The sequence below is a fragment of the Mastigoproctus giganteus genome, chromosome 12 (genome assembly GCF_048544385.1).
Source record: "Mastigoproctus giganteus isolate SK-2022 chromosome 12, ASM4854438v1, whole genome shotgun sequence".
NCBI lineage: Eukaryota > Metazoa > Arthropoda > Arachnida > Uropygi > Thelyphonidae > Mastigoproctus > Mastigoproctus giganteus.
Window position 1 is genome coordinate 100,412,248 of NC_143586.1, and position 13,512 is coordinate 100,425,759.

General features: G+C 38.0%; 1 protein-coding gene across 2 annotated transcripts in view; it reads right to left on the reverse strand.

Annotated features, from left to right (window-relative positions):
* Window positions 1–13,512, reverse strand: part of CysRS (cysteine--tRNA ligase, cytoplasmic) — a 340,710-nt gene that overhangs the window by 147,819 nt on the left and 179,379 nt on the right. For both annotated transcript variants that reach the window (XM_090386775.1, XM_090386776.1), the window contains one exon: window positions 75–308. In XM_090386775.1, the coding sequence (XP_090242901.1) occupies window positions 75–308 (234 nt within the window). The remainder of the gene's footprint in view (window positions 1–74; window positions 309–13,512) is intronic.

The following is a 13,512-nucleotide window of genomic DNA, read 5'->3' on the forward strand; positions in this document are numbered from 1 at the left end:
TATTATAAATAATTTCATTTAATGTATGAAAAAAAAGAAAGAAAGAAAGAAAGTGTTTCAGTAAATATTCTTACATTTGCAAATTTTTCATACTGGATGGCAATTTCCATTGTATTTTCACTGTAATCTAATGTATCTTTCCAGGAATGCAATAAAAAGGCAAATCGTAACTGACGAGCCGAATGTTTCTGTAGAGCTTCTTTAACTGTGATGAAGTTTTTTAGTGATTTTGACATTTTGCACCCAGCAATGGTCAGATGACCTGAATGCAAGAAATATCGAACCCAATTGTCATTGCCAAAATAAGCCTGAAAAGAAGAAAAAAATTTTAAAAATAAATAAACACACACACACACACACACACACACACACACACACACACACACACACACACACACACACACACACGCTAAATTAAAATAGGATATTGCCAGTAGCATGGCAATATCCAATGGCATGATTATATACATATACAGGGTGTCTCAAAAATATTGGTACAAATGTTTAGGGAAGGTAGCTAACATCTAAAGGAATGTGAATCGCATAGGAACCCATAACCAGAAACTTCACCGTAAGTTGGTACATGGCGCTGTTCAACAGTTCATGAGAGGGAAAATTTCTGGTTTACTCATTCAAGCAGTAGTTGCCGCACGAAAAGCATGCATTGATATATGTGAGCTGGCAGACATGCACCCATTGTATGGATTAGCAGAGGGCAATGGACGAGCCGCTCAACAAATTTATGGAGAACGCTTCCCATACAGACCTGTACCGGACCACCGTTTGTTTGCACGTGTGCATCAAAATTTGTGCGATTATGGGTCATTTAGAGGTAACAGGAGTAGTGCGGGCAGACCAAGTTCGATGCAAACTCCCGCTATGGAAGAAAGTGTGTTGAATGCCGTCCAGAATAATCCTACTACCAGCGCATGTGTCGTTGCCCCTGCCTTAGGAGTGTCTCGTTGCAGTGCACAGCGTGTCTGGCACGACGATTCCTTACACCCCTTTCATCTCCAGAGGGCTCCGTTACTGCTCCCCCCAAGATCATCCTGCACGTGTGGCTTTTGCACAGTGGTTTCTCCAAGAAAGTGTTCAAGACTTGAATTTTCCAGCCTATGTTTTGTTCACGGATAAGGCTTATTTCTCTCGGGAAGGCTTATTCAATCAGCACAATGCTCGTGTGTGCACTCACGACCCACACGGTGTGCGTCCCCATACGGCACAACATCGCTTCGCAATAAATGTGTGGGCAGGTATGGCTGGTGACTGCTTAGTCAGCCCATACCTGTTACCATCCCGCATGAACTCCGCTAAATATCGGATCTTTCTTGAACAAGTTCTACCAGGGTTACTTGACGATGTTCCAGCAAATGTGAGATGCAACATTTGGTTTCAACATGACAGGGCGCCTGCCCATTATGGAAGGTGTGTTTGTGACCATTTGAACAGGCATTTTGAGCATCAATGGATTGGCCGTGGTGGACCCATTGCCTGGCCCCACGCTCACCTGATTTATCGAGCCTTGATTTCTTTCTGTGGGGGGGGGGTCCTCAAATATATCGTGCATGAATCGCCTGTGAAGACGGAAATGGATCTCATGGCGAGACTCGTCTGCGCTGCTGCTACTGTCAAAGAAACTCCAGGTGTGTTCGACCGTGTCCGCCAATCCATGTTGCATTGGTGTCACGCATGCATTGCGTCTCATGGTGGAATCTTCGAGCATCTCTTGTAACATCATGAAATGCATCCATCTCGTACTCCATTGTTAATATTATGTCAAATAAATGTTTGCTACTAATTACTGTCTCGTGTCATTTCTGCTTCTTGTGCCGCTGCTACTACTTCTTCGTGACGTTTCCGGTTATGGGTTCCTATGCGATTCACATTCCTTTAGATGTTACTTACCTCCCCTAAATGTTTGTACCAATATTTTTGAGACACCCTGTATGTATTATGTATATATATATATATATATATATATATAATTACGAATAATAAAAATAAAAATAAATGTGGGGGAAGAAAATTAAGATTTAGATGGATTAGAATTGCGATAATATGAATTATGGATCAGGGACACTGCAAGCGCAAATGTACCCTACAACCATAATATATACATAAAATTATTTTTATGTGTAGAATATAGTAAGTATACATATAAGTATCGAATTTAACTAATGCTACTAATGAAAATACGGTGTACCCTGGGAGCGATATATGTGTTGAACAAAGGGTGGAAGAAAGGAAAAGAAAATAAGTGTAACAATATAAAATGAAAAGAACCAAAATGCAAATTTTGAAAAAACAACGACCAAGGTAGAAATAGCATTGCAGTATCTTTCATAATTTTTGTGTCTTCTTCAGAGGTCATCCACCAAAATTATGAAAAAGAACAGCAATACTCTTACTTCTGTTTCTGACATGTTCTGTATGTCAAAGAGCACGTGTAAGAAACCACGTGGTAAAATCTAAAAGGAATTTTGAATACAAATTTTGAATAAATAATTAAAATCAAGTTATGCAAAACTATTATGTGTTACTAAAGTATTATATACAGAACATGGATGACCTTACAGAAGTAAGTAGACCGCTATGAAAGTGAAATAGGCGAAGACTAAGGAAAGGAGTGACCGAATGACAAGGACTTACCACTACTGGTCGTGTTGACAGAAAAGACTGTGCCGGAGGCTAACCCGTGTATATATGCGTAGATACGCTAGCGGCGCCTAGCGTTAGACGAATTTTGGTGTCTGTATATTATGTAATGAATTTACGTAGGTGAATTTTGAATACAAATTTTGAATAAATAATTAAAATCAAGTTATGCAAAACTATTATGTGTTACTAAAGTATTATATACAGAACATGGATGACCTTACAGAAGTAAGTAGACCGCTATGAAAGTGAAATAGGCGAAGACTAAGGAAAGGAGTGACCGAATGACAAGGACTTACCACTACTGGTCGTGTTGACAGAAAAGACTGTGCCGGAGGCTAACCCGTGTATATATGCGTAGATACGCTAGCGGCGCCTAGCGTTAGACGAATTTTGGTGTCTGTATATTATGTAATGAATTTACGTAGGCGGTGGAGCTGCGCTAGGCTAAGATTAAGTACATGATGCTCAAACACCCAGGATAGCTAAGAAACATAGCTAAGAAATATAATAGCTGACAAAGTAGCAGTAGAAGGCAGCTAAACTTTGTTAAGGCGAAAAAATAGATTGGGTATAGTAAGAAAAATAGTGCTCTGGTATAGCGTTTGGTAAACTAATGGCGCACAGAGCATAAAATGTAGAATCTAGTAAAGTAAAAAGATGATTAAATTAGAAATATGTAGTTGGGCTAGGGTAATTCGGGGTTGCAAACTCGTTCCTATAGTTAGGACCCTGAATGAATGTCCGAGAGTTAGTGCATCATGTATTTAAGTCAGTTGTGTTAAAAGTGTAATTGTGTACATTTAAGTTACAATCAAATCACAATTAACGATTAAATAAATAAATAAATCAAGATAGGCTTAAAAATAATTACAAGATAAATACACTGTGTTAGGCCAATCGGTGGGTACGAGTTTTCCGGACTGTAAGACACCAAAGAGGCCTAGTGTATTGTATTTACACTATATACATACTTGATGCGTATGGGAATAATTATAAGTCAATAATGCTGTTTATATTAATATCTATTAGGTTCTTGTGCCTTAATATGTTAAGGGCTTTATTGATATGATGGCGCAGATATGCAATAGGAAAAAGATTTTTGGTCAGCTTACTGTATAATATTCTGATGTTATCAATAGCTGTTGTTTTGTCACTGCATATGGTTGCTATTCTGATGCATTGTACTAGGATAACATTAGCATGTACCTGTTTGGAAATACAGTCTGTCCTCGTATAGCACGATAGTTGTGTTCCTAGAAAACCTCGTGCAATGCAAAATCGTGCAATATAAACAACAGGCTCTATGGGAAAAGTGGGGTTAGGTGCCGACCACCCAAGATTGAACACACATTTGGAACCAAAACATTACCAAACACAATAAATAATCGGGTAATTTTAATCGTTATAAAATACTTACGTATTTTATAACGATTAAAATACCTAATAAAAAATATAATATATATTTTTATTATAATATAATAAATAATAAATATTTTTTATTATTTATTATATTATAATAAAGTATTTTTAGTATTTTTTAATACTAAAAAAGTATTTTTTACGAATAAAATACGTATGTTATTCATAAAAAAATTATTATATTAAATAAAATAGTCGTAATAAAATACTTACGTATTTTATAATACGTAATGACTATTGCGTAATAAAATATTGCTAATGCTTTTGCTTCTATCGTAAGCAAACTTGTTTTTTGTTTGATTTTTTATATCCAAACAGATGACAGCCGTTCCATCCCTTCCAATTCTTGTGTCTTAATCTAATGGATTTTAATTACACTTTGAGTTGTTCCCGCTATGAAAGTTGTTTTTATTTTCTCCGCATTCTTTGTAATTCTCAGCATTGCCTCATTTAGGTCTGTAGCACGTGCAATATCACATGGTCTTTCATTTTGCTCAAAGCGTTTCACAATTTCCTATTTTTTTCTCTATCGACAGAGGCGGACTGGCTATAAGCCTTACCCAGGAAATCCCGGTGGGCCGGAGGCCGGTGTGATTTTGGCCATAAACCGTAGTATGAGACCACTATAAATTTTCCCGGGTAAGAATTTTTGACCCAGTCCGCCTCTGTTTATCGATATTGCTTCTTTCTCTCTCTCTCTCTGAATCTGCAGTGTCTTCGCCAGGACGCTTCCTTTTCATACCTTTTAAGTATTTTACTAATTTTTAGGGAATAAAGCGCAATTACAAAACGAGGAGGCACGCTTGATACACATAAACAAAGCTGCGCGCGTATAGCAACTGAATAAACAATACCGTAAAGGCCGAGATACACTATTAACACCCCACATTTTACTAAAGCACATTTATGGTAGCAGGGGTTACTACCATAAAACAATTTCCAGTTTCGTTTCTGCTAGTGGAATCTGTTATAAACTGGTAGTAAACTCCATCTAATTGCATTTGCGATTATATCGATAGCTGGAATTGTGTTGGTTTTCACGTTATTATGGCGAAATGTGTTTCCCCTTCACTGATATAAAACACAAATACATTTTCAGAATCTTCTTCATTCCTATCATTGCGTTCGGTTGGGGTGATTCCGCGTTCGACTGCCATTTCTTGTAAACACAAAGGCGAATCGTGCATAAGCGAATTCGGTTCGTGTTATATAAGATATCGTTTCCCTATTTATAAATCGTGTATGACCGAATTCGTGTAATGTAAACACGTGTTATACGAGGACCGACTGTATTGGAATTCCATTGTGTAAAGTTTACTATGCTAAAGTTGAATGCTTCATGTTTGTTGTACAAATTGATGGAGGCTATACCATTTTTTAACTTAATGTCTAGATCCAAAAAATGCTCCCAGGGTACACCGTATTTTCATTAGTAGCATTAGTTAAATTCGATACTTATATGTATACTTACTATATTCTACACATAAAAATAATTTTATATATATATATATATATATATATATATAATTTAAGCATTTAAAACTCTTGCAGGTAAACTAAAAATGTAAGTTTTTTTAAGAAACCAAGCAGGCTAATAATTAAAGAGTAACAATACAACATATCCGGTGACAAAATTTTAATAACAAAGTATGGAGCTTTCAGGGTAAACAAACCCTTTTTCAGCAAAAGATATATACAAAATATAGATGTTAGAGATAGAATTGAAATAAAATAAATACCAAGTGAGTTGCATGTGCTCTAATGCACACATGGCTGTGTGATTGAACATTATTCACTAGATTGGCATTTATTGTTGGTGCACGGACGAGTGTGGTTTTGCTGCCAGCACTTGTCGAGTTTCAAGACTGTTAATTCCAAGATAGGGTGTAGCCTCGTACCCTTGCAACAATTCATGGCTTTTGGACAGCATGATGTATCGTTGATTGATTTTTTTTTTTTTTTTGATTTGGTAGTTGTTGGCGCATCGGCTTCTGTGGCCATATTGCACCTCCCAAGGTTTTTGCAGTACTTTGATCCAAGTCCGAGGCGGGAATCGAACCTGCGACCTTTGGGTGTACTTTACCCACTCGGCTAGCCCGGTTGGCTGCTGTATCGTTGAACATATCGTGCTGTCGAAAAGCCTTGAAATGCTTGAACCAACAATAAATGCCAATCTAGTGAATAATGTTCAATCACACAGCCATGTGTGTGCATTAGAGCACATGAAACTCACTGGGTATTTCAATTCTATCTCTAACATCTATATTTTGTATACATCTTTTGCTGAACTTTTGCAAGGCTACACCCTATCTTGGAATCAATAGTCTTGAAACTCGACAAGCACTGGTAGCAAACCCACACTTGTCTGTGCACCAACAATAAATGCCAATCTAGTGAATAATGATCAATCACATAGTCATGTGTGCATTAGAGCACATGCAACTCACTTGGTATTTATTTATTTCAATTCTATCTCTAATGACTATATTTTGTTAGTATTTGCTATATGTCTTTTGCTGAAGAAGGGGTTTGTTTACCCTAAAAGCTCCATACTTAGTTATTAAAAATTGTGTCACTGAATATGCTGTACTGTTACTCTGTAACCATGGAATCCAGTACCACAGGCCTATTTGCCTTCAGGCTAATAATACTGGAAATAATGCACTTCACTTTTATTAACCCCTTCCTGGAACATTTTTTCTGGAAAATGTGCCTTAAGGGATCGACTTTTTTTATTTTACAGATTAAAAGTATGCATCATGCGAATACTCATTGTATAATTTTTTGTGTCATTTATTAATTTTTTAGTAGAAAATACATGGGAGTAATTAACCCATTTGGGCTGTCCAGAGTTATCTCGGGTACGTCAAAAAGTGAGCAAATTATACAAATTATTTTGATAAATTAGCGCTTCAGCTAAAAGAAAGGCACAGAAAAACGTCCTCATTACTCATTATATAAATAAATTTAAAAATCAAGTGGAATGCACAAGCAGTAACCTCCCACCACAAGCAGTAATCGCGAACTAACTACATTCTGACACACGGTCGCCACAAGTGGACAGGCGAGGTAAGCATTGCTTACGGGCGGAAGTTCAAGAAGGTGCTGAAATATTTTTCAATATTGTTTTTGTGAATTATTTTTGTGGGTTCAGTATTCTGCATTTAGGACAGCAAATTATATTTTGCTTACTGGTGGCACAGGAACGTGCAATACTGTTCTGACGTTGCCGTACAATATAAGTATAAATAAACCAGTCGTTTGCTGCCAGGTGTAAGAAAATCCTGAGAAAAACCGGGATTTACCTGCCTAATGCAAAATTAGCCAGATAAATGCCAGAGAAAATATGTTCAGTCCTAAATTTGGAGATATTATTGTTTGCTTCGGGTATTATTATATCCCGAGATATTTCGTGTATGTTCCAAATAACTTTTAAACCTAAAAACGAGATATCTTGGGATAATCCATTAAGGGGTTAGCTAACAACAGACTGAATTTAATTTTATGCCCACATGCATGGACAGAAATCGTGTGCTTTTTTTTTTTCTTTTTTTCCCCCCCCCCCCATTTAATTCCATAAGATATTTTTCACTGACTCCTCTACTGAGACTGCCTTTCTTTCAAGAACATTTTTCAAAATTATATATGTATTGGCAGTATTAAGATATTTTTATCTGCAATAACAATGCAACAAATGCATATAAAAGTTGCTAAAGTACCAAATTATCTGTTTACCTGTTGGAAACTACTATATTTACTAGATGTTATGCAAGATCTAAATAACAATTATTAAGCTAAAACACAAACACTGCCAAGAAGTATACTGCAGATACACTGAACAGTTTTTTTATGTATAAACAATCACAGGTTTCAAGTTCTTTGTCTAATGACTGCCCAGCTAACCACTGAAAGTTCAACTTTTCAATTTCAGCAAACTGTTCAGAGTAATTTGCCAGTTGGGTTCCCCTTAATAGGCAGGTACCACATTTATAGAGTTTTGTCTGTAATACTTGTTTAACAGCATCAGAATTCAATAAATCCTGGAAATGAGAGACAACAATTCAAATTTACAGTTAACTTTTGACATGCAATGACCTAAATTATTGCTTAAGTAGGACTGTGTATCTGAATATTACTTTTATAAAGAACAAATATCATGCTTCTCTTTAACATTTTTAATCAATTCTCAAGCAAAATTAGTTCTGAAGATAAATCATGTTTTGTTTTTTTTTTTAGCTATATTCAAATGTAATTTAAAAACAGTGTAAACTTTCTTCGTTAAATAGGCCAATTTTCCCCCATCAAGAACTTCTCTCCGAACTAATTTAATTTTTTTTGTTAATAAAAAATACCAAATCCTCTCTTGCTTCAATCTTTGTTTCTAAGTGAAGACTAAGAGAACTATGTTGTATTCTTGTTTTCCACTTTTCTTTTGGTCAAATATTGAAAAATCCTTGTTCCATTTTAAATAGCTCATTTAAATAATAGCAATACCTAATTAAAACAACAAACCTCTTATTCATTAGATTTACTTTCCTTTAACAATAAATTTACTGTTAACAGCTTAAACGCTGCAAGTAGCATTATTAAACAACTGTAGAAAACTAAGAAATCCATAATCAATTTCAAGTTAAGCTAAATGCTTTCCTATCCACTATGACTTCCATTAATGCCGCTCTCTCTCTTACTCTATATTATTGTTGCTAAAACTTGGTACTAAAAAATGTGAAGCAGAAAATGCTTAACACTGGCATGCATTTGAAGAAGTAACAGTAGTGTAATGAAGGCATGCTTATTGCATTCTCTATACAAACAAATGGTCTTGCTATAAAATCTCTTCTTTTATCCCAAGGATATATATTGCAATACAGTAAACACAAAGATCATCGTGGAGTTATAAATTGGAAAACTGGATGATATGAGAGAGAGAGAGAGAGAGAGAGAGAGAGCAGTTGTTAAAGGCAAAGGAATGGGTTTAAATTTCAGGAAAGGAGATTATGACAACTTAAGTAACTAATTACTGCATGGCCTCTATCAAGATAGCTTCCCTATCTTGATAGAGGTGAGCTATTTCCCTAAATATATTAGAATTATGTTATAATTTTAAAGGTATAGTCACAGATGCCTTGAAAGCATAAATACCATTAAGAAAATATAGCACAAGGAGATTCCAAGATGAAAGAATAATGCCTAGCCAGTTTAATAGCACAGAAAAAGATGGCTTGGAAAATTTAGGGAGCAATAAAAAGTACTGAAGTGTGTAACAACCACAAACTGATCTGTAACAATGCCACAAAAAAACTTTGGTTGGCAAATGCAGATTATGAGAAATGACTGGCTAAGAGAGAGAGAGCAAAGAATGGAGACTATGCACTTTTTTGTATGTGAATAAAGAAGAAAAGAGTTAGTCTGATTGAGGCTTGCATAATGAATGCACTGAAGTTATAGATAACCCTGCTGATGTTGCATATGAACTGAACAGGTACTTTGCATCATTAATTACAGAAGGAAGTCACTTTATGGTGAAGCCTAGAAAGCATGAAATTAGTAATACTGAAATTTCAGATAATTTATTAGAAAAATGTTGAGTCTAAAGGCAAATAAGGTTGCTGTAGTTGATAGCACATACCCAGCAATATTGAGGGAGGTGACAAGGGGGCACATTGAATCACCAAGGTATATTATGAGGTCATCACTAGACTCAGAAGTTATTCCCTTGGATTGGAGAAATACCAATGCATCACCATTCCACAAAAATGGCTCTAAAAGGCAGAATGCACTGGTCTCACAGGATTTGATTTGATTTGATTTGATTTCGATTTTATTGGCGCATTAGCAGCTAGGGCTATAATGCATCAAGACCAGGTAAAAATTTAACATCTCAGTGACCTAATTAATTAGGCCACCATGTCCAGATCTAAAAATAAATATATAAAAAAGATAAATCAATAAAAGAGATAACAACAACATATAAATTTTAAATACGATTAAAAACCTTTATTGCTTTCAAAAAGCTAAAAATCGCAGACACATTGTCATTGTCGGATAAAATCTGACTGAGTGTATAAGGCTCAGTCAGATAATTAAAAGCGGTAAAACGGGTGCTGCTAAAACCTGGACAGTCAATTAAAAGGTGTCTGATTGTTAAAATTGTGCCACACGACTCACATATAGGAGGGTCATCAGCCCTAAACAAAAACGAATGAGTTAAATGACTGTGTCCTATGCGGGTCCGGGCAAGAACAACTTCCTCCTTACGATTCCTGCGCAGACAAGACTGCCACGGTTCAATAACAGGCTTTATACGATATAATTTATTCGCAGTCTGTCTATTCCACGAATCCTGCCATTGGGAATATATCTTTTTGTGTATTATTTGCCTGTAGTCTGTATAGGGGACTGACAGGCAGCGGTTATTATTGGGAATTGCTGATTTGGCTGCGGCGTCAGCCAAATCATTTCCCCTAATCCCAATGTGGCTGGGAATCCAGCAGAAGCGGATATCATATTCACGTCCGAGGAGGAAGTGAATCTTCTGCTGAATACTAGACAGAACTGGATGATTTTTTTTTTTTTTTTTTGATTTGGTAGTTGTTGGCGCATCGGCTTCTGTGGCCATATTGCACCTCCCAAGGTTTTTGCAGTACTTTGATCCAGCCCGAGGCGGGAATCGAACCCGCGACCTTTGGGTTGCCAGGCAGGTATTTTACCCACTCAGCTAGCCCGGTCGGCAGAACTGGATGAGGATTATATCTTACAGATATTAAAGCCTGTAACACGCTGAGAGAATCGGAGTATAAAATGAACCGTTGGTATTGGCATTCACTAATGTGATCCAAGGCTAACTCTATAGCATGCAGCTCTGCAGTAAATATACTGCATTCAGAGGGAATCTGCTCCGATGTAGTGCTGTCTGTAAAGACAGCAGCAGATCCCACATATGATTCCGACTTCGAGCCGTCTGTGTAAACTGGCGCGAAGTCAGAATGTTCAGCTCGGTGTGCTGAATAAAGCTGCAGGTAGACAGACGATGGAGTGTCCGACTTTCCCCAATTTCTGAGGGACAAGTCACATGTTGGAACACGAGCATGCCAGGGTGGAAGGGGTTGCTTTGGTGTTTGGGCAACCTTGTCTACCTTAATATTAAGTTCTTTGAGTAGCTCTTGGAGACGAATACCAAAAGGACGATTGGCAGTCTTACGGGTGTTGTACAAATTTTCCCTTCGTGGCTCAAAAACAAATGGCCACGTAGGATGGTCTGGCAGGGATTTCAGTTTTAAGGCGTACTTTAGAGACAACTGCTTACGTCGAAGTGATAACGGTGGTTCGTTTGCTTCGACGTATAAGCTCTGGACAGGAGATGTTCGAAATGCTCCAGTAGCGATACGGAGAGCCTGATGATGGACAGGATCCAGCCATCGAAGTACACTGTCTCTGGCCGAATTGTATACCAGGACCTGTAATCCAGTCTGGATCGTACAAGTGCACGATAGATGCGTAGTAGGGTGCATCGATCCGCAACCCAAGATGTTGAGGAAAGAGAGCGCAGAATATTCAGCCCTCTTGTGCACTTTGTGCAGAGTTGACGGATGTGATCCAGAAAGCTCAGCTTTTTATCGAATACGAGTTCCAAGAATTTTGTGTCTGCTGCTACTGGAATTGCATTTTGTCCGAGCTTTAATTCAGGTTCAGGATGAAGATTACGCTTAAGACAAAAGTGTACGAAAACGGTCTTCTCCGGCGAGAACCTGAAGCCATTAGCAAGAGCCCAGGAGTTGAGGCGATCAATAGCTTTCTGCAGTTGTCTTTCAATAACCCTCATGTTGCATGACTGACAAAATATGCTAAAGTCATCAACATAGAGGGCACAGTTTACAGTTGGAGGAAGTTGTTCTGTGATGGAATTGACTTTGATGGCAAAAAGCGTGACACTTAATACTGATCCTTGTGGTCCTCCCTCCTCTTAGCTGAAGGAACGAGAGAGTGAGGATCCCACACAAACTTGGAAAGATCGATTGGCTAAAAAGTTTTTAATAAAAATGGGGAGTTGCCCCCTAAGGCCAAGGCTATGCAGATCTTTTAAGATGCCAAATCTCCAAGTTGTGTCATACGCTTTCTCCATGTGAAAGAACACCGACACCAAGTGTTCGCGTTTTAGGAAAGCATCCCGGATGGATGCTTCCAATCTAATAAGATGGTCCAAAGTGGACCGGTTCCTTTGGAAGCCGCACTGGATGTTGGAGAGAACGTCATTTGTTTCGAGATACCAAATTAAACGAGAATTAACCATTCTCTCCAGGATTTTGCACAGACAGCTAGTCAGAGCAATAGGACGATAATTGGTGGTGACTTTTGGATCCTTTCCTGGCTTAGGAAAGGCAAGAACGATTGCCTTTCGCCAGGAGTCCGGAAACTGCCCTTCAGTAAAGATTCTGTTATACAGAAGGAGCAGACAATCCATGGATTTTGGTGAAAGATGTTTAATCATTTCATAATGGATGCCATCTGGTCCAACGGCACTTGCTTTGGAAAGAGCAAGGGCTCTTTTCAGTTCCTGAATAGTGAAATCCCCGTTGTAGGGATAAATGCTCTTAGATTTAAAGTTAAGTGCCTCTTTTTCGATTTTATATTTCAGGAACAGGAACTCTGGGGAATACGAAGATGTTGCAGAGATGTTAGAGAATGTTTCCCCAAGAGCATTGGCTATTGCAGTTGGATCTGCAATAGCGCATCCATTATAATCTAGGATTGAAGAAGGGTGGGATGTATATTTTCCCTTCATTTTCCGGATTTTATCCCAGACTACCTTAGAGTTGGTAGACTGGTTAATAGATGATGTAAAATGGATCCACGAGCCCTTTTGACTCTGACGACGGATGTAGCGTGCTTTGGCTCGTGCACGTTTGAAGGCTATAAGATTGTTCGTGGTAGGATATCGGCGAAATATCCCTCACGCTTTGTTTTGAGCCTTTTTTGCTGCTGTGCATTGTGAATTCCACCAAGGTTTGGGAAATGGTGGAAACCGGGCAGATGTTTTTGGAACAGCATTCGCAGCTGCTTGGACAATATGTTCTGTGATGTACTTAACTGCATCATTGATAGGCTCTTGACTGACCATGCTAAGATCAAAAATTGCCTGATGTTGGAAGGCAGTCCAGTCAGCCTGATCAATCTTCCACCGTGGTAACCTGAAGGGAAGACATGGTCTCCCACTGTGTAACGAGGTTATCACAGGGAAGTGATCACTTCCGTATGGATTCTCCTCCAATTCCCAGCTGAGTGAAGAGAGTAGAGAAGGGGAGCAGATAGAGAGATCAATGGCAGAAAAAGTACGGGTAGGCATGTGGAAGAAGGTGTTTGTTCCAGTATTTAGAAGGGAAAGGTTATTGAGCATACGCTCTATGACTCGTCCCCTTCCGTTGATGTTAGCACTAC